A 23,082-nucleotide genomic window follows, 5' to 3' on the forward strand; every position below is an offset into this window, starting at 1 on the left:
GATAGTTTTTTTTTTTAACCTTAACTGAGCTTCCAGCATGTATTTAGAAGGTAAAAGGACTATTTTAACCTAAAACATTAGATTTCCCCAAACCTGACCACATAGTTTTGGTGCCTAATACTAACCAACCTTCCAACATGTATTAAAGGTATAAAATAACTCTTTTAACCCAATACATGGTATTTTCATCAACCTAACCAAGTAATTCTGGTGGATGAACTGAACCACGACTCCAGCATGTAATAAAAATGTCAGTTTTAACCCAAAGCATGATATCTTCTAACCTTAACTGAGCCTCCAACACGTAGTCACAGTTATTCTTCCACTCTATAACAAGGGCTCTGTGGCTCTTTCGTCTTCCTCAGTTTTACTTTTTGAGGATTAAATGCCTCTGCAACCAGAATGCAGTTTAATCGTACAGGATTGAGATTTTTGCACTGCAGGGTTGCAGTGATGTGGGTGGTCCAGTGAATTCATACTGTTGATCTCAGTTTGCATCTGAAAAACAACCCAACTGCTGCCAACATTCGCCATCCAAGACTCCTCTCTCCTCGCTTTGCATCTTTTCTTCCCCTTTGTTTGTCCTTCAAGACACTGTTGTGTTGATCTCATTGCGTTTCGGTTCTGCATCTCCAAGGACATAATGAAGCTTGTGTACACAACCTGAAAACCAGCCGACCGTTGCTCTGTATATATCATTAGCTAACTCCTGGTGCGTCGAGTCTGAGGTCCGATCCACCATTTTTCACCCTTCAAAGGTTTTTCTGTCAAACTGGTTTGTCAACAGGGCAGAGTATAAAAGAAAGTGAGAATATCTGGCTGGTCCGGTTCTCAAGGCTGAGTGATGATCTTGTGGAGAAACAAGCCAGAACTTCTAATGGGAGGGTACAAGACTGAGGCCAAACTGATTTTCATATTTTCCACATTTTGTCAAATATTCTTCAGCTTGTACGACACAAGCGGTTCACTAAAAACAGTGCGATAATGAAATTTGATCGTGCAGATTTTTGAAATGCAAACGAGCTTTGCATCTGGCCAGTTTGCTTCTTACAACACAAGAAAACCACAACAGAATACGGCTCGAGTCTGGACGAAATGTCAAGAATGTTGCGCTAAATCGGGATTTTGAAACCCAAACCGGCAGAAATGTGGCTCGAGGTGAGTCATATTTCAGATTTAAAGGTTTATTTATGAGTCAAATGTACAAAAACAGGAAAAGCCTGAGAATTTCAAAAAGAGACTGAATGTTCTGTTGCTGTTTTTAGCTTTTTACCGTCATTTGTGAGTCTGTCTGTTACATAAAGTCTGATGTAGCATCGCTAACACGAACCAGTCTGAGAGGACTTTCTAAATCTAAACTGCGACAGTGTTTTGTCTACAGGACAAACCTTCAGTGATTAACTGAACCCCAGAGCAGAATAAATCAACCAGAGTGTTCTTTCTGTCCATCTGTCATGTGTAAGATTAAAGCCAATTCATCTGAAAAGCCAAATGAGGAATGCAAATTACAGTTCTGACAGTGTGTTATGAGAAGCTTTTTGACTTTAGAAAAAGAGAGATGGAACAAATGTTTAATTTCTGCAGCGCTGTGGAGCATGTGTGAGAACGTCCAACAGAAATGTTTGCTTTTCTTTTTATTGATATTGGTTCAGTTGCATGCACTGGGATTGCTTTTTCACCATCAGAATTTGAAATTAATTTTCAGAGTTGGTCCAGACGGGGATAATTTGGCCTCTTTGTCAGAATAAATGCAACACACATAACTCGAGTCACTGACTACAAATGTGAAAACATTTTGGAAAACAGTCTGATAAAGCATGCAAAGAGGAAATAAAAGTATATCATGCAGAGTTTGAGCTACTGTAGGGTGCACGATTACAAGCAGAACAAAAGCCTTTAATTATTACATTTTTTAAGGTGTAAATCTGTCTAGATTTCAAGATAAACATTATGTTGAAATTAAATGCCGATAAATTATTTGTGGAGATTTGCGAACAGGAGTATTTTTTCACTTTTGCAATCATTCATGATATTAGAACTTACTAAAAATTCTAATTCCATAAATAAAATGGGTGATTATGTCTAACATATAGTGAAATGTCTAATATAAATTCTGGAAGTACCTCTCCAGGCCTGGATTAAATACAAAAACACTCAAATCTTTTCATCAAATTAACATATTTGGAGACTTTTTTTCCCATTAAAATAATCCTTCCATGCATTACAATAGCTTAGATCCCGGATGAGGCCCCAAATCTTGTTATGCACCATCTACGAGTAACTGAGGTCTGATATTTATTTACAATATTAAAGAGTTAAAGAGTCACATTTCACTTTCAGAATGAACAAAGGCCAAAATAACTACCAAAACGATCCATCAAACAATAAAATAATCTAGATAAACAAACCAAGATGAAATAAACAACCCTAAAACTAGCCAAGCGTCTAACATTTCATTAAATGTGTAAATGGGCTAATTTTAACCCATTTTTAAATTTTTTTTTTTTTTTTTTTTTAGAAGTTCTGGCATGATAATTTTTAACTCAACAGACCTTCTAACATGTAGTTAAAGATGGGAAAATGCCAATTTTACCCCAAACTGAGGTATTTTCTAAACCTAACCAAGCTTCCAACATGTATTAAAGGGACTATTTTAACCCAACACATGGTATTTTCCTCTACCTAACTCAGTAATTTTGGTGCTTGAACTGAAACAAGACTCCAGCATGAAATAAAAGGGTCATTTTGAACCCAACATATGATGTTTTTTAACCTTAACCGAGTTTCCAATATGTATTTAGAGGGTAGAAAGGACTATTTTAACCTAAAACAATAGACTTTTCCAAACCTAACCACATAATTTGGTGCCTAACACTGACCAAGCTGCTATTACGTAGCTAAAGGAGTGAAAAGGCTCATTTTAAGCCAACCTGAAGTATTTTCTAAACCTAACCAAGTTTCCAACATGTATTAATCCAACATAAGGTATTTTCCTAAAACTAATCATGCACTTCTGGTACCTGAGCTGGACCAAGACTCCAGCATGTAATAAAAAGGTCATTTTTAACCCAAAGTGTGATAATTTTTAACCCTAACTGAGCTTTCAACATGCAGTTAGAGAGTGAAAAGGACCATTTAACCACCCAAACCATGATATTTTCCCAAACCTAACCACACAGTTTTGGTGCCTAACCCAAGCCAAGCTTCTAACATTTAATTAAAGGTGTGAGAAGGTTAATTATAAACCCAACTGTGATATTTTCTAAACCTAACCAAGCTTGTAGTTAGAGGGTGAAAAGGTCAATTTTATTTCAACACATATTTTTCTCAACCTTACTTGGTAGTTTTGGTGCCTAAACCTGACCAAGCAACGTGTAGTTAAAAAATGCGAAATAGCCAATCATAAGATGTAATAAACAATCCTAAAAACTCCTATAGATGAACAAAAAATCCACTTCTCCTCGATGTATCTTCTAGCTTATTTCTTCCAGCATATTAAAAACACAGTACAAATATACTAACAAGGTAGAAAAACAAAATTTTCAGCCTTGAGCTGCTCAGTTTCTTGTAATTTCCGAGGTCTTTGTTTATTGTCTTCCTGTATGAAGGAGGAAGACACTCTACAAAAACACTAATTTGTCCAATTCCCTCAAATATTGTAGGCTTTTACTTTAAATGTGTAACTGTATCTCCAGCACATGCAACAACAGACGCTATCAGAGACGTTCTGTGGTTTCTTTTGGTGATAAATGAATGCAAACCCAGCGAAGTGAAGCTCACGCACCGGTGTATATTTTCACTAATCCTCCAGTTACACTGCTGCTCTCTAATGTCAAAGTGGGCCCAAAAATTACTCCAATTAATTACGCTTATCTGGCTGTATGGGAGAGGAAGTACTCGCATTCACCCAAGACGTGGGAACGCATGAAGCCAAACAAGCAAACAAAGCGGGACCTGCTGCTTCATGTGGAGGCCTGAACTGCCGAGCAGCCGTCCGGAGATGTCGAGACCCAATGTGGGAATCTCTCCTCGGGGACGCATCGGAGCAGGAATGTGGCCGACGACGGCTTTTTCATGCCGTGTCAGTCTGCCCCCATTACTGAAGCACCAAACCACCGTCCCACGGAGGAGGGCTTCATCATACAAATATTTGAGATAGCATTCCTGCGTACCCTCTAAACATCGCAGCATGGGGCTCGACTGCCAAGAAAAGTTGCGGAAAGAGATGCGAAAGTTTGGTTTCAGAAACTTTACTACGTTTGTATGTTAACCCTCCCAGTCAAGGGGAAGAAATGTTCCAGTCCGAGTGCCAGCAGCTCCATCTATCACGCCGTATGTCTCTTCTAATCAAAATGAATGTGCATTTAATGACAAAGGCTGTTTCCTTCAACGTCACGTCGGTGTTTATCTTCCATCCTAACATCCCATTAAGCAGCGCTGCAGGCTTTATAAACCATCCCGGAGCTGAGCAGGGTTACGGTCCAACCACAGCTTTACAGCTTTTCTCACTTTCTCCATCCACATCTCTTCATCTTCATGTGTTTGCTCTTCCAGCACCATAGACGGCTATCACATCGGCTCCAGATAAAGTTACTCATGAGTCATTTTGTGCTCTTCCACTGTTGCTTTAGACACACCCCGAGCTATATATCAAATCTGTGAGTGCACAAGGCCTTTTTTTAAGTGCTGTAGGTGGTATTTTCAGGCGGTTCGCTGCATTTTTGTGCATAAATTTGGGTCTGAATTTCCCTTAAATGAGGCAGGAAGATGAAGATCCTCATGTAAAACAGTTTCAGTCTGACCTGCAGTTCAACACGGCTGTTAGAGAGAAAATAAACGGTGCTATTAAGGATGACGTGCATCCATTTACTGCAGCTTGTGATGGATGAAAATGCTGATAAGCTACATGAATATAATTGTGAGTCATGCATTTAACAGCACAATTCATCAGGTTTAGATTTTCGATATCTTATTTCTGCTGCGTGGTGATGTTAAACTAGATAGCAGAAGAGAGGAGGAATTAGCACCAAGGACGCTGTGACCTGTAGATATGATCCTTGGCTTTTTATCTGTCCAGGTTTCTGCTCATTTCTGAATTTCTTACAGGGATAAAGTGCACAAGATAAGTTTATCAAATGATCAAAACCTCACAATTAAACTGAGATCAGTACGTTCAGAGAGGAACACTAGAAACGTCCTCTGCTCAAGTTTTGACTTCATCGTCTTTAAAATTCCAGATGCTAAATGGACCTGGAAATATGGCAGATATGGAGACATTCTTTTTTCCTTTCTGGAAAAGAGTTTTTCTAAGATCAAAATATGAACTTTGAGACTCAAAGTGTTGCATTTCTGCCTCCAAGATGCTCCTTAATGTTCTGTAGCATAGTGGAGTTTTAGCTAGCAGCAGGCAACATGACAAAGACTTACGTGATGATTAATGACCTCCAACCACAGCTCATGTGTTTAAGACAAACTGAGTCTAACCACCTTATGATCCAGGTTTGTTGTCAGTCAGTCAGTTATTGATTGACAATGTTGTTGACAGTAGAAAAAAACAACAGAATCAGGCTGAGGTTCATACCAATACCGTTCAGTTACAGAACACCTCGACGGGTTCTGATCCATCCCTGGTTTGAACTTTTACTCTTCCATTACAACTTGTAAGCAAACTCCATCTGCTGTATAAGATTACATGATGTGACTGAAATCTTCAGAACAACTATAAATAGATTTTGAGGTGTTAAAGAACGTTATCTGACCTTAAAGTCATTCTCCGGACATTGATTAAAAGCTTAAAATCTCATTGCTGTGAATCAAAATGTCAGTTTTTTTCCATGAACATAATCCCTTCCTGCCCTAAAATGACTTCAACATATTGGAGTAATTCAGACATAGATGTTAGAACTGGAGACAGATCCTGAAGAAGCAGAACGAAACTGAAAGTTCCACCCTGTGACCAGACAGGATTGGTTCTTTAGGTTACGTATGACATCCAAGAGGCCTGAATCTGTGGTTTTAAGGATTTCATTGGTACACTGCAGCTTTGAGATGGAAATTATCACTCTGTGTTAACTGTTGGATTTGTTTAAGAAGTAGCATATGAGGAAACACCATAAAAGCACTTTATTAAGGAAAAACAAAAAGGCTTTTATAGATGTGACGTTAGAAATCTCAGCTTATTATGATTAATAACATTTTCAAGGTAAATTGTTGTACACAGGATCTGTCACTTCAACAGTGATAACACTTCCAATTTATGCAAGACTTTCCAGTAGCTATGCCTCATATCTCATAAATGCATGTTGTTGGTCATTCTTCACGTCTATAAAGTCGAGCTTTGAGGCTACTTTATGCTAATCATGGCCACAACTCGACACCTTTACGAACTCTCAAGAACTTTTAAAGCAACTGTTGTTGATCTACAACCGAAACACTCTGCAGCTGCATAAATTATTTCAGAAACACTGAACTGTTCTCAAGATATAACTAAAGGTTTCCAAATGAGCCTCCATGTTGGTTCAGAGACAACCTACAAGGGAAGTGTTCGTCCAACCAATGTAGGTGGATAAAAGACGTGTTGATGTTTTAACTGGGAGCAATTTGTCAAGGAAAACATGAAATTACCAAAAACCAACGCTTAGATATTCCTGTAAAGACATTTTATGAAGACAACTTGGACTTCTGTCAATCATCCATCATTACTGTCTCATCTTACACCCAGCAAATGTCCAATGTTGGGAAATGGTGCAACTCCTCGTCCAAAAACACCTCTTTGGTCTCAAACTACTGCTTCTATCTTTAACTAATTCATCATAATACGGCTGTTGATGTTATAATTTCTCATTAGACATCCTTTATCAACATGATTTATACCTCTACATGCATTTACACTAGTGCTGTTTGACAGCCACTGATTAAATATAAAATCCTCTCTTCTGTCCAGGCGTCACCAAAAGGCGGTTCGAGTCCACAGAAGTGAAATTTCTGATTCATCTCAGGCTGATCTGAAGGTCGTCTCGTCCAAACACAGACTCGTGTTCAGATCAGACAAACAGAAGAACGGACCTGCACTCACAGCTCTGGAGGATTAACTCCTCCATCCCAGGACATTTAAATAAACGGCAGCAGCCATTTGTAGCCGTCTGTTCGATCGGCGACAGATTTACGGGCTGGTTCCTGTTTGGCCTCCGAGCAGCAGAAGAAGAAGCTTTTAGAGTCGACTTTCACTGCTGCTGCTGGGAATAAAGAGTGATGTTTAACTGGGAAACCTGGGAAACTGGGAGCAACTTCTCAAGGAATACATGAAATAAGCCCAGAACATGCTTGTATGTTGCTAAAAAGGCAGTTTATGGAGAAAAACCAAGAACTAGGATGGTGTTTCTATCTCAGCACCAGATAAATGTCCACTGTGGTCATGTTATACAATATAATTAATTGACATTGTTGTGTTTATTAAAAATATTATTGAAAATCTGCATCCCTAGTGTCCTGAAACATCATGTGTTTTCCCTTTGTGACAGAAAAGATCAGGCTTAATTTCATGCTGATACCGATCAGTTATGAAATGCTTTGATCAGAATATCTTCAGCTGATGAAACGACTAAACAGATTAGATTTCTTTATAAATATCATTACAGGAAAATGCAAACATGTCATTTTATTAATTATAGCCCACATGAGTGGATTGCAAAGGAAACATGACATACTTAAAGTTAATTTGGTGCAATTAACCAATAACAGTCCAATTCCACTTAACATCTGGAAAGTTTGCCTGTTTGTTTTTCAAAAGCATTCAAATTTTGACAATTTTGGGAAGAAAACTTGTACCAAAAATGAATGTAAGTATGCAAAATCAGTCGCGCAGTTTCTCTGCACAATAAGCACGTTAGAGCTTCATGTTAGCATATTTGCTTTGAGACTTTGACTTGATGCATTGATGTTAAATTGAAAAATGAATAGTCATTTACCACATTAACAATGTCTAGACTGGATTTCTGATTCATTTCATGCTATCTTCATTAAAAAAACAGCTTTTCTTTCAAAAATAAGTGCATTTTTAAGTGACCCCAAACTTTTTTATCGGCTAAAGTTGATATTATTAAAGTTGATCAACATTAGTAAAAGTTGCTCCATATTAGTTGAAGTTGCTCTGAAATGAGTCAAAGTTGCTCTATATTTGTTAAAGTTGACCTCCACTATCGTTCAAAATTTTGGGGTCTCTCAGACAATTTCATGTTTTCCATGAAAACTCCCACTTTTATTCATGTGCTAACATAACTGCACAAGGGTTTTCTAATCATCAATGAGCCTTTCAACACCATTAGCTAACACAATGTAGCATTAGAACACAGGAGTGATGGTTGCTGGAAATGTTCCTCTGTACCCCTATGGAGATATTCCATTAAAAATCAGCTGTTTCCAGCTAGAATAGTCATTTACCACATTAACAATGTCTACACTGGATTTATCATTCATTTAATGTTATCTTCAAGGAAAAAAAACAGCTTTTCTTTCAGAAATAAGGACATTTCTAAGTGACGCCAAACTTTGAACGGTAGTGTACATGAATTAAAGCTGCTCTATATTATTTAAAGTTGATCTAAAATGAGCTTAAGTTCCTCTATATCCATTAAAGTTGCTCCATATTAATCAAAGTAAAGGAGTTGATCTACACTACCATCATTTACCACATTAACAATGTCTAGACTGGATTTCTGATTCATTTAATGTTATCTTCATCGGGAAAAAAATGCTTTTCTTTCAAAAAATAAGGACATTTCGAAGTGACACCAAACTTTTGAACTGTAGTGTACATGAACTACATTAATTGTGTAGTTTAGGTATTGAAATTGTTATGAGGCAAGAAAAACCCAGATTGATGCATCCATAGTTTTGATCTTAATCCAAGTTTGCAGTGTAAGTGTGCAGCAGAAGTGTAAATTGTGCAAATTGCTGAGGACCAATGAAAAGAAACGTGTTGAAAGTTCAGTAACGTGGATGATTTTATGAGGACTTTACTGGACTAAGGATTGAGGGCGTTGTTGCTGAGCAGGAGGAAGACCAGAAAACTGTGAATTGAACCCATTTTACTGTGTTTCTCTTCAGGTCTGCAGCCAGTTTGCCAACTCCGTCCTGGTATTATGTGGAATGAGAGAAGTCTGGCTCTGGTTCAACACGACTCTGCAGAGCTATGACTGTTTCTGATGTCAAAACACTCAGTTAATGCAGATCTGTGGCTGCAGAAGTCTTTATCTTTGCGTTCATACGTGCGGCTCAGTGAGGCGTCGCAACAATCACAACAACGAACCGATAAACCGAAACCGAACGGACTCGAGTGTCCAAACGACAGACTGTCTTCCACTAAAATGTGCATGTGAAGAACAAAACAAGATTAACTTAATACGTTTATGGGTTTGTGGAACAGTTCAGGGTTTAAGAACAAGTTGTTCACCGCAGGAACAAAACAAAACCTGATCCACAGCTCATTCTTTTCATACTCAAGCATCTGATTATGATTCTTTTGTTTCTTCGGTTTGAAACGAGTCGACCTCTGAGGCTGAACTTCAATGAGGAGCCTCTAAAGGACAAAGACGTCCAGTCAGACGCAAACATCTGTCTGGGAGAACGAAGAGCCGCTGTGGGGAGAGTCGGCCTCCGAGGCAGCAGGAATCCCCACTTCAAACCCTCCACAGAATCCACTCTGGGGTTAATAATTATCAGATACATGACTTCATGATTGGACGGACATAAAATGAGACACGAGAGCTTTAAAGCTCAGAGTGAATCCCCATTTTTCACGATCTTTTCTTGGAATCGAAGCAGCTGTAAGGGAAAGACGCTGTTACTGTAAATTCACACTGTCAGACGTCCTGCGAGCAGCTCAAATATCCAAACACGCTTTGTTTTCTAACGCCGTCCCAGCTCCCCCTGACCTCCATCATTCTCTGATTTACGGCTAAACGGAGCGAAGTCTGGAGGAAAATAAATAGCAGCAGATATGGGTGAGTGATATTATCATCTGCTGGGTTTATCGGGAGTCATTATGAAACAAAAATACAGATAACGGCGGTTCAAACGCAGCAGAAACAACACGGTTCTCGCGCGCTAACCGAGTCTCCGATCGAGTCCAATGTTCCGCTCTGTCGGAGCCGTTATTATCTCATCCGTGGCTCGTAATCAGTCAGCAGTGGCAGATACAACATGAACCTTTTGGCAGCTCTTCTGACCAGAACTCTCTCTCGGTAATAATGACATCCACCGGCCTGCCCAGAATAACATTATTTATGCTTGTTCTTTTGGAAATAAAGTGATTTTATAAGAAAATATTTAAATGCCGCAGTAGAATTAAACTTTCCAGCAATGTTTATACACTAGCAATGATTTAAACGACCACGTAAAAGTGAAAGGTGACATACCAACAAGTAATTATCAGTTAAATTAAGCTCTACGGAGCATTTTTGTTGCTTTAAACTCATTATTTGGGTTTTACTGCCCAACCTTTAATGTCACTGCTCTGATAAGGACTGTTTTAATCCCAATAAACCCATTTTATATGAAGTAACAAGCAGCAAACAACAGCCACACAAAGCTAGGAAGTGTAGAAACTAAACAAAAAAGAAGTTGTTAGCAATTACAGAATGAGATATCTTCATCTGAGGTTGGTGGAGACCAAATCAGAGCTACAACAAGAGTAAATATAGGCCTCAGATTCACCACTTGTCCAAAGACTAGACTCCATATCGAGGCTCATGTTGCTCAGTGTCTGTACTAACTTAAAAATTATGGATTTCTGGATTTTTTTGGTGTTTCTCATCTGACTAGTCATTTAACATATAGTATTTGCTGATATCCAGTCCCAATCTGATCCCATTTTCCGGATAGTTTAGCTAGCAACAGGCACCATGACAAAGACTTATGTCGAGATTAATGACGTTGAATGTCTTGTTTAAGCCGTTTTATTTCTCATTTATCTCATTTTGCTAATTTTGCGTGTGGTTTTTTATAATTTCTTGTCTCCACTTTGTGTCTTGTTTTTGTAATTTGGTGTCTAGTTTATTTTAATTTTGTCTTTTACATCTCATTTGCCTCATTTCGTGTCTAATTTTTGCCACTTTGGGTCACAGGCAGTTCATGTTGAAAAGCAGAGAGCATTGTGGGAGTTTAGCTAGCAACAGGCACCATGACAAAGACTTCTGTGAAGGTTAATGACCTCAATAACCTGCTATCTCATGTGTCTACAACAGAAAAGGCTACACTTTTAGGACTAATGTTTCATCCCAACCTGATAGGATGATTTTGAAAGGTTTTAAAAGTTCATCCTTCTTAAATAGTAATTTCTAATGGACATGTCATGGTTTGAAAGATTTATGTGACCCAAAATATTACTTTCTCTTCAGGTATTGAAAGGTTTTCTCCATACAATTACTACTTTCTAACTCAAAAGTTATAAATGTAAAGGGTTAAATCACCCAAAACTGTACATCGTTCACTTTTTTTGGCTGGATATCTAGCTCCCCTTTGGAGTAAACAAATGGTTGTCATGATGTCTGGCCAAGAAACAGAGTTAATTTAAAAAAAAGGTCCATGAAACAGTGCAGACAAATGCAGCTCTTATTAAAAATAATCTAGTTTCAACAAGAAGAGTGTCACTATATCTGACTAACAGAGGTCAGCTCTGTTTGTGGCCAAAATCTGAGATCGCATCGGGACATCCCTGATAATAATATATCAGTTTTGTGTTCATAGCTTGTTTCATTGCCTCCAAGCGACCTCGAAAATTCAATTATTCAGGTTTAAACAGATTACTCCCATATCGGAGTAACATGCTGCAGAGCCACCGTGTCCAGGGAACCAAATGAAGAAAAATTAGCACCGTTACAGAAGTGAATATACTCGGGGGCGACTGGAAACACAAGCCTATCGGACGAAACTCTCAATTTATTCCACAGATGCATCAGCGGGTGCCAAGCTACAAGAAAGCGACGCCATTTTCAGCGGGGATGTCGTAAATCCTGCGAACGTTTAGCCAAACGTATAACCTCGTAATTAAAACAAAATAAATCCGCTGCGAAGCCGCCGTGGGAGAGCAATTTGCTAAAATGAATGATGGAAAAGAAACCAAACTGTTGCTTTACGGCCTCGAGACGCCTTCAAGACAACCGGAGAAATCACCGGGAGATTTACTGCCTCATTCATGGAGCTTTAAAGGAGACGGAGGTGTCCAGTACCTGTCTGAACAGAATCAGTGTTTTAGGAAAGTTTGGGGCCACCAGCTGGAAGATAAACTACTAAATGTCCTCCATTTTCACACCTAAGTACAGATGCAAGGCTGTAATGTTTTTCTTTATTCCCGTCTCTCTTTCTTTTTCACTATTAGTAACCATGACAACTCCTCTGTTATTGCAGTGTCCTTTAATAGTTTCCATGGTTTCCCTTTTACAAGTTACGGAGGATGAAGCTCTTTATTCCTCCGAGCATTTCTTCTCTTTTAAGTATCATCCAATTGTTATTTTTGGCCAGTTTGTTGGCAAAAATAAACTCCAGCGGAGGAAGTCCCCACTAAAACAGATAGTTTCTGCTTGGCACTGAGCTGTGTGGCCTCCGATTAAGTGGAGAAACACATTCAGCCTTTCTCATGTGAGCTCCTAGTGTGGAAGGGAAACAAGCTGCTGGCCACATGTCGCCTTTTAGAGCAGAAAGATGGACATTTCACAGGATACGACGCATCAGAAAGCTTCGAAGGCTCAGTTTGACTTAGAGTCCTGAACCCTTACTAGCATCTCCACAAGGAGAGAAGAAACCAGAAGATCTATGACTCCCAACTCCCAGAGCAGATTCACAATCTGGCTCAGTGGACTTCAGCTGGAGCCAAAGATTTCCATCGTCTCTGAATTATTCCAGAAGCTAGAGGGAGGTTTTGAGAAGGTGCTGCGAGATGCATGTTTCAGAAACATGAAAGGTTCACAGCTACTTTCAGCTCAAGTTTGCAAATGAAAAGAAGCCTGGAAATATGTAAAACTAAGTTCTTCATCATCTGTTCTTGAGGTTAGCAGCTCGACGCTACTTTAGCCACTAATAGCTTGGAAGCAGGAAGAAGCCAAGGAAAAGAAAGCGTGTCATGAAAAGACAACATCTCAGCTTCTGCTGCAGTGATCTGGATCCTTCTTTAAGTCCTTTCTGATGGTTTTTTTTTGCTTTTTGTCTATTTTTTCTTCACTGTCGGTTCATTTTTGAATCTAAACTCATGCAGCTCTATAGAAACAGATGAAGAAAGAGAGAACTGAGAAATGTCTTCTGTCTGTAGAACTCACTTAGAATTGATGGAAATCAGGAAAAAAGAAAAACGGAAGCTGAATTCTTTCATTATTTTGGACAAAAAGTGCTCAGTTGTTACCAACACTGGAAAACTGATGACTGTACATACCATATATATATATATGTATATATATATATATGTATATATATATATATATATATATATATATATATATATATATATATATATATATATATATATATATAGTTTTTTTTTTTTTTTTTAATTTATTTATTTTTTTTAACCATTTCTATACTCATCTCCTCTCCATATTTTGTAGAAACACTGTCTGCAGTTCAGCCCAAAACTCCTTGAATTTTTGTCATATGACTGTTGGTCACGACTGAGACACTGATGACCTCCAGGATTGTGATGAGAAACACTTAATTTTTTGTTTTTTACAGAATCTTGTTAGAGCAAACTGTCTATTTTTGGCAAATTTTTAAATGATCATGCAAAACAAAGTGATTGTGGTGAAACATCACGATTTTAAGATTAGATTTGGCCACAACAGGTCATAAACTTCATGTTAATGACTGTCTGAAAGTAGAAAGTCTGACTATTCTTCATGTTTTTACAGTTTCTGGCTGATAAACGGTGTAACTTTGGTGATTTTTTAAAAGATAACATGGATCGCATCAGTGAGTTTTAAGGTTCAGAGGGATAAATATTGTTCATTGTGAATCTGACAAAGTTACAGGAGTGAAATATTAAATTGGTGAAGACTTCCATCCACACATTTAAACCCCCCAAAACAACTAAACTTCCAGCCGTGGCAACTTTGCGTGTAATTTTGTAATTTCTGAATCTTCTTTGTGTGATTCTGTGTCTTGTTTTAGCAGTTTTGTTTGTTGTTTATCTTATTTATTTTTTGTTTTGGGTGCCATTTAGAACTACAGGCAGTTCATGTTGGCAAGCAGAGAGCATTGTGGGAGTTTATCTAGCTAGCAATGGGCACCATGACAAAGACTTCTGTGGCGGTTAATGGCTATCATTGACGGAATTGTGGATAAAAATGTCTCAGATTTGTGCCAAAAGTTGGTCCTTAATTCTTCAGATTCATCTTTAATTTGTTTGGTCAGTTCAACTTTTTATATATATATATATATATATATATATATATATATATATATATATATATATATATATATATATATATATATATATATATATATATATATATATATATTTTTTTTTTATATTTTATTTTATTTTTTTTTTTTGGAAGTTGCCTTTTTCCCTGACATTGAAGAAGTTTAGGTTATTTTTCCTGGTTTCCCAATGAGCTTCGGTAAAAAAAAATCAACTTCTATTTTGGGTTCTTTAACACGTTCTACCTTCAACCGAGAGACATCTGCGACTCTGAATCAGTCGGTTTGAACTGAAGAAGTTTCTTGGATGAAGGTGGAACATCCTCAAGAACCACAAAGAAGAGAAGTCCAGCTGCTTTTTATTGAAGCTCTGAGGATCTAAACGGACACAAACAGGAAGAAATGTTGAACCTAACCGTCTTTCATGCACTACTTTGGCTCCTGGTTACAGTTCTGATCTTCTCACTTCCTCTTTTCTACACTCAGGAAGCCCAACAGTTGTGGGTGTTGTAAAGACTGAAAGACGCTCTTTGAACAAACTGCCCAAAGCCGACTTCCAAACAACATCATCAGAATGATGGATTATAAAGAGACAAACACGTGGAACAAGTTTCTCTAAACCAAAACTGCATGAACTTCAAAAGAAACAAACAGAAAAAGGTTTTACAACCAGGAAACCTCAGAATTAGCCGTTAGCTACAGAAATCTGGTCACAGTTCTGGATTTTATAACAGCAGTGGATGGGTTTAAACTAAAACTAAACATCTGTTTTAAGCTCATCGTGTTACTAAATGTGTAATGATTATTGATAGCTTCATGTTTGACCTGCTGTTGGAGGTAAAGAGTGGAACTTGGCAGCATAATGGAGGTGAAGGAATCATGTTTTTAAGCTAGCATTGTTCTGAGAAAGAAACAGGATCTCAGAGTCTCTTTAAAAGATAACTGAATTGTTATTTGTTACAGTTAATTATTTTGCATTATTATAATGAGCTGATCTGGTGTATTTCCATGAGCACGACACAGAAACCAAATATGTCTCAAATAGTGGGAATTTCATGCAAAAATGACTTCATATTTTCATGCTAACATGTATTTTGTGAAGCGACTTTTAATCCGAACTTGATATTTGCGGATATTTCTCTCTACCTGCAGCTAACTTTGTGTAGAATCGCTATGCTAGCAAACGTCAGGACAACTCAAGAAAAGTCATTTTACTGGATTCTAGCTGCTTTTTTTGCTGTAAATGCTTGAAAATATTAGCATGTAAGCTGCCATAACATTGTGGAAACTTGTTGCCCAACTTCCTGGTTCAGATGCAGCTAATTGTCTATAGCTTTAATGCTAACAACAATCGAGTTTCTCTGTCAGACTGCACAAAATATTTTGTCAGATGATGCCACTGACGCCAGGAAAAGAAAAATAGGACATGAAATGCAGGTTTTGCCACGAGTTTGAGGTAAATTTTACTTTCTGCCTCTACTTTTGTTTACTTACCAAGAATTTATTTATCTTTTCTCTTTTTTTCTATTGTAGTCAGTTGGTTTCAATTTTAATAAAATCTGTGCACTTTATTCAGCTTTCTCTACTGTGTTTTTTCCATGTTTTTTTTTTTTTTTTTTTAAACTTTTGCCAGTAAAGAACTTTGAATAATCTCCATGTGTGATGAGGTGCTGCAGAAATAAACCTGCTTACGTTTTGCTATCTGATATATTTTGCATGATTTCATTCTGAGAGCTGATGTGCAGGTTGAAGCAGTGAACACGTTGTTGGAATTCAGTCCTGAAAATCTTCACTGTCAGATCTACGACCTGCTGTTGGTCGATGAGACGTTCTCCTGGAGGTGTTTTTGATTTATTGCTCTACTTCTGATAAACCAGATTAAAAACAGCCTGCTTTTTTAAAATTTTTGTTTCTCCTCTCTGTTCTGTGGGAACACTGCCAGCAGTTCAGCTGAAAAATCCCAGAATTTTTGTCATGTGACTTGTGGTTGCTGCCGTGTCATTAATGACGTCTTCAGTTGCACAAAAGAACACAGAATTTTTAAGTTTTTTTTTACATAATTAAGTTCAAGCAAACTGTGTATTTCTGGCAATTTTTTTAAAAATGAGATGCTGAATAAAGTGATTTTAATGAAATATCACGATTCTAAGATTAAATTTGATAAAGAAACAGCAACAATTAGCAGTTTTAAAGATAAAAATCTGGTAGTTGTTTCTGTTTTTAAAGCTTCTGGCTGATAAATAGGGAAATGTGTTTTTTTTTTAAGGAGAATATGAATTCCATACCCACCAATAATTATCTTTGTCTTCTGCTGAGATCACATCAAATGTTTCTGAATAATCGCTCAACTTCTGATAAAACAGATTTCAAAAACACTGCCTGCAATTTATCCTAATATTCCCTGAATTTTTGTCATGTCACTTTTGGTCGCAGCTGAGTCACTAATGATGTCTTAAGTTGCATAAAAGAACACAGAATTTTTTCTTTTTTACAGAATTAAGTTTGAGTAAACTGTGTTTTTGGCAAATCTTTAAAAGAGAAAAAGTGATTTTAATGAAATGACATGATTTTAAGATGAGATTAAGATCAGTTTTAAAGATAAAAATCCAGCAGTTGTTTCTGTTTTTAAACTTTCTGGCTGATAAATAGTTTAACTTTGGTGATTTTTTTAAAGGACAGCATGAATTCCAAACCCACCAGTGACTTTTTTCTCTTCTGGTGAAATCACATCAAATGTTTTTGATTTAACTTCTAATAAACTAGATTTCATAAACCCTGCCTGTAGTTAGGACAGAAAATCCCAGAATTTTTGTCATGTGATTGTTGGTTGCTGGTGAGTCACTAATGACGTCTTCAGTTGCATAAAAGAACACAGAATTTTTTGTTTTTTACAGAATCAGGTTCTAGTAAACGATGGAGTTTTGGCAAATTTTTAAATAGGACGAAAAATAAAACGATTCTGATGAAATATCACGATTTAAAGATTAGATTTGATTAAAAATCCAGCAGTTGTTTCTGTTTTTATAGTTTCTGGCTGATGAATAGTTTAACTTTGGTGTTTGTTTTTTTTTAAGGGGAAGCATGAATTTCTAACCCATCAGTGACGTTCATTCTCCTCTGGTACGATCACATCAGATGTGTTTGATTAATCGCTCAACAGATCTCTAAAACTAAACCCATTCTGCTGTTTTATGTCGACTTTTGGTTTCCTTTTCTTGCCTTTATTCCTGCAGACTTGCAGCTCGTCGGAGGCTCCTCACCTGGCAGCAGTAATCCCTGAACAAACACCGGCCACCTTTGACTGGTCAGGAATGTTATCAGGGTCCGTAAACTTTAACTCGGCTGGGTGGAGGACAGCTGTTTGCTGCATCACTCGGCCTGCTATCGGCCTCGTCTTTCATCAGGTGGTTAAAAAATGTCGGCGTGATGAAGACGGATAGAAGGACTTAATCTTCTGACCAATGAAAAATGTTAACTGCATCCCGATGTTCCCCCACGCAGTGCAATTAGCCTCTGAAATACCTTCTCCCGCTCCTTTCCGCCCCCAGTTTTACTGCAGTATCACAGTTTCTACCTGCACTGCCAGATAGAGGCTTTAGATTTTTAGGAATTAAGTCATTTGAGCTGCACAGGTCGACGTTTTCACTGCACAAAGTCATCCCAGAGGCTCATTAGTCAAAACTTCAGCTGTTTTCTTAGTATCACTTGTACTATCGCAGAGCGATGAGGTCTGCTGAGCAAACATAGAGCCTCCTTTATTCACCTCCAGCCTTCCCTGACGCTCCCGTTGCTTTTGGAAGACGAGAAGTTTTCATCAGTTAACCCTCGTGTCGTCCTGCAGGTCAGAATTGTCCCGTTTTAAAGTTTGAAAATGTGGGGGAAAAAATATTTTCACAGTGAAACATTTTCAACATTTTTGGGAAATCTTTGAACATTTTTTGGTGGAAAAAAGAAATGTTAAAAATGTTTCTTAAGAACAGTCACAAAAAAATCAGCCAAAATCCAGTGAATTTCAGTGAATGTTCTTAAAGAAAATAGAAATTTTACTGATATATATGGAATCACTTTCGATATTTTTAGGATTTTTTTTGGAAGATTTTTACTCATTTTTGGAAAATATTTACAAGAATTTTCTTGAAAAATTTGGGGGATTTCTTAAAATAAAACTTTTAAGGGAAACTTTTAAGGAATTATTGGAATTTTCTTCCTGAAGGTTTTGCAAATTTTCAGAAATTTGGGGATTTTTTTTTGAATTTTTGGATTTTTTCTGACAAGGAAAGAATGTTTTTTAGTGCTTGTAAATGAAGACAACAGGAGGATTAAAGGTGTTTTAAATGAGTCAAAATGTAAAATCTGCACCGTTAAACCTTGAATTCCTGAGATGAAGTCGCCAACGATAAGCTGATGTTGCACAGATTCCGTCCCTGTAATCTCAAACTCCCTCCTGGTCCAGACGCATTTCTCTCCGCGATGCTCTGAATTCGCCTCCATCGCTCCCTAATTAGCAGCTCAGTCAACATCTCACAGCCAGAGCCGCTTCGTTGGTGAGAAATGAGCGTTTCCGCCAAGTCGAGGAGTGAAAAGTTGACTTTGTGGGAGTAAATGAGAAGCAGACGCTGAGTTGTAGGACTGATTGACTGGAAGTGGCTCGTTCCAGAGCTGGAGGACATTTCAGATAATCCACGTTCAAAATAATAAAACATGCAGTTGTTGTGTAAATGTGCTCGTCCTGAGACCAAATCTAAGAAAAAAAATTAGGAGAAAAGAACGTTTTGGACAAATTCCAAGTGGATTTGAACGAGTTTCGGGTCATTTTGGACTAATTTTGAGTCATTTCACATGTATTTTAGACAAATTTAGATGCATTTTGAGTCATTTTGGATGAATCTGAAGTAATTTAGGACAAATTTCAAGTTATTTAGATCAAGTATCAGCTCATGATGGAAATATTTAAATCAATTTAGGACAATTGGGTGTGTTTGGGACAAATTTTAAGTGGTTTTGGATGAGTTTCAAGTCATTTTGGACTAATTTTAACTCATTTCACATGTATTTTAGACAGATTTTGAGTCGTTTTGGATGAATTTGGAGTTATTTAGGACAAATTCTAAGTAGATTTGGATGAGTTTCGAGTCATTTTGGACTAATTTTGACTAATTTCGTATGTATTTTAGACAAATTCTTAATCATCTTGGATGGATTTTGAGTAATTCTGGACTTCAGAATTTCAAGTAATTTGGAACAAGTATCAGCTCATGATGGAAATATTTCAAGGGATTTAGGATGATGGGATGTATTCTGGGCAAATTCCAAGTAGATTTGGATGGGTTTCCAGTCATTTGGACTAATTTCAAATCATTTCACAAGTATTTCAGACAGATTTAGACACATTTTGAGTCATTTAGGATTAATGTTGAGTTATTTAGGACAATTTTCAAGTGGACTTGGACTAGTTTTAAGTCATTTTGGACTAATTTCGACTCATTTCACGCGCCCAAATGTCCTCCAATTCTGGAATGACTCAAGTATCGATGAAGCTCAGGTCATCCATCAGCTGTTATCTGAGTTTCAAATGTTTCAGAGACTAAATAAACCAAAAGCTTTGAGCTATTAATCACAGACTGGAGCTGCTAATCTGATTTTACAGCGAGCAGCAATCTGGAGGTTTGTTTGTTTGATTGGAATTCCTCTGAGAAAGTCTCGCTTTTATTTGGAGACTCGAAGTTTAAAAAAACTCTGCCAAATAATATCAAGAGTCAACAGAAGAACCATATCTGAAGTCAGTAAACACCTCTGAGGATCTCAGTCCATTTAGCTGCTCAGGAGGATTTTAACAGGAATTTTACAACAACAATAACAAAACAAAACTGTTATGTTAGTCTGGATTTTCCAGTTAAACTGCAGGACTTGAATAAATAAAGACAGCGTTCCGTCTTTTCCTTCTCTCTGCGTCTCCTGGGAATCTCTCACTTCCGGCCATTAAAGAGAAGCCTGCTGGAGAAAAGGGTGACTGACATGAAAATACCTCAGTGAGCGACGAGCAGCGCTGCTCGACTGGACATCTGTAGGGTTTACTCAAGAAAAAATGTAGAGAAAGCGGCAGGAAATAGAAAGAAAATACCAAAAAATAGAAAGAAAGCTGCAGAAAATAGAAAGCTGCAAGAAAATAGAAAGAAAGCTGCAGAAAATAAAAGAAAGGTGCATAGAATAGAAAGAAAGCTGCAACATCAGAAATAAAGCAGAAAAGAACAGAAAAAAGCTGCAATAAACAGAAAGGGAAGCTACAACAACTAGAAAAATTGCAGAAAATTTTTAAAAATTGCAAAAAAAAGAAAGAAGGCATCAAAAATAGAAAGCAAGCTGCAAAAAAAGAAAGCTGAAGAAAATGAAAAGAAATTCACAAAAAACAGGATGAAAGGACAAAAAATAGAAAGAATTCAGCAGAAAATAGTAAGAAAATGAAAGAAAGCAACAGAAAATATAAAAAAAAAACTGAAAAAATTTGAAAGAAAGCAGTAAAATTGACAGACAGCTGCAAAAACAGAAATAGCAGCAAAAAATATAAAGGAAGCTTCAGAAAATAGTAGGAAATCAGCAGAAAATAGAAAGAAAACTGCAAAAAAAGAGAGAAAGCTGCAGAAAATAGTCAGAAAACTACAAAAATAGAAAGAAAATAGTGAAAAACTGAGAGAAAGCAACAGAAAACAGAAAGAAAGCACCAAAAAATAGAAAGAAAGCTGCAGAAAATAGGAAGAAAGCTGCAGAGAATAGGAAGAAAGCTGCAGAAAATAGGAAGAAAGCTGCAGAAAATAGGAAGAAAGCTGCAGAGAATAGGAAGAAAGCTGCAGAAAATAGAAAGCTGCAGAAAATAGGAAGAAAGCTGCAGAAAATAGGAAGAAAGCTGCAGGAAATAAAAGATGCAAGAAATAGAAAGCTGCAGAAAATAGACAAAGTAGTAGAAAGTAGGAAGAAACCAGCAGAAAATAGCAACAAAACAGCAAAAAATAGAAATAAAGATGCAGAAAATAGAAAGAAATGCAGAAAAACTAGAAAGGAAGCAGCAGAAATAGAAAGTGTCTGACAGAATGACTAGATGTCCCTGGAATCCACTAACTCTGTGTGACACAGTGAACAGAAAGTCCAGAGTTACGTAACAAATCAGAGAGAATTCTCGTCTCTAAATGCTTTTTTTGTTTTTCCAGAAGCTTCTTTCTAAAATGATCACATTATCAGGAGCGAAGCAGCGACAGCAGCTTGAGCAACTCTTCATTTCCAAACACGTTCTCCACTTTTAGCATCTCGCAGAAAAAACACACAAACATCTCGAACCAAAAACAGAAGGGACCACACAGCCTGGGAAACACAAACATCCCAACAAACACGCCGCTTCAAAGACACACTCGTGCAGCAGAGCGTTCACGTAAAGTTCCTCGGTGACGTCAGGACGCCGGCCGATCACCTGGCTCTTACCTTCTGCAGCCACTGGGTGTAGTTCTCCATGATGTGCTCCAGCTGCTGGATCTTCTGGTTGGGGAAGTCGGGTTCCGGGGGAGCGTCTCTCTGCAGAGAGTTGGCGTCGTACTGGGAGCTGCTGCTGCTGCTGCTGCTGCTGCTGCTGCTGCTGCTGCTGCTGGCGGCGGCTTTGGCCTCCCTGCAGGACCCGGCAGCTCCATCAGCCTCAGGCAGGATGAAGGTGTAGGTGCACTGGCCATGCTGGATCTTATGGAAGCGCCTGTTGCTGTAGTTGTTGCTGCTGCTGCTGCTGCTGCTGCTTTCTCTCCGCTGATCTCCTCCACAGTTTACAATCACCAGAAGAGCCGCCAGCGACAGCAGCTGCCGACCAAAGTGGCTCCACGGCATCATATCAGAATCAGAACCCACAGGTGAACTAAGTCCTCAGATGTGCTCCTCTTGTGTGAGCTAGAACACCGTGGACCTGAAGCCCTCCATCCTGGACCTCCTGGACGTTCCTGCCATGCTGTGTTTGCAGACTTTCAGAGTGAGGCTGTGGTTGCAGACGGAGCTGAGCTGCTGTGGTCAGACCTCCCCTGGTCCGTCTGGCTGCAGCTCTGCAGCTCTGCTCTGCTCTGCGCTGCTCTTATTGCTCTGCAGCTGAACCAGCCCCTCGCAGCGCTGCAGGAATGCCACTGAGTGATCTGGAGGATGTGCTCGGCTCGGGGGGATCGGCTTACAGGCATGTGGGCGACCGGCCGGCCGGCCGGCCTTCCAATCGACGCTGAAAACTCGTCCAAACGTGTGCGTTTAATTTATCTGCCGCACGGCGACAGGTGCTACGTTACTTCTCAGGGTTTCTGGGTGTTTTTATGGCCTCATTCAACTTCATTAAGGCAGATAAGATGTTTATAGAGACCTCAAATCATCCAAGAACTTAAAATTAGGATTATAGTTTAACATATTACTGCCAATATTTCAAAGTACATGTGGTTAGCATGTATTTTATTGCATAGATTAAATGTATTTGTACAGACATTATAAAGAGACAACTTAATTAGCATTAGTATTTGGGTCACTAGGATTAAAAAAAATGGCTGCTCTGGTTGATCCAAGTTGGTTTTGAGCACATTAGCTCAGGTTGGAGGTCATTAATCATCACAGAAGTCTATGTCATGGTGCCCATTGCTAACTAAACTCTCACAATGCTCTCTGCTTGCCAAC

At 38.2% G+C, this 23,082-nt stretch overlaps 1 protein-coding gene across 1 annotated transcript in view; it reads right to left on the bottom strand.

Moving 5' to 3' along the window:
* Positions 1-22,526, bottom strand: part of angpt1 (angiopoietin 1) — an 89,023-nt gene extending 66,497 nt beyond the window's left edge. Inside the window, exon 1 of the mRNA XM_023292824.3 lies at positions 21,877-22,526. Coding sequence (XP_023148592.2) covers positions 21,877-22,269 — 393 coding nt within the window. The 5' untranslated portion in view covers positions 22,270-22,526. The remainder of the gene's footprint in view (positions 1-21,876) is intronic.
* Between the last annotated feature and the right edge of the window lie 556 nt (positions 22,527-23,082).

This window comes from Amphiprion ocellaris, chromosome 15 (genome assembly GCF_022539595.1).
Source record: "Amphiprion ocellaris isolate individual 3 ecotype Okinawa chromosome 15, ASM2253959v1, whole genome shotgun sequence".
Classification (NCBI taxonomy): domain Eukaryota; kingdom Metazoa; phylum Chordata; class Actinopteri; family Pomacentridae; genus Amphiprion; species Amphiprion ocellaris.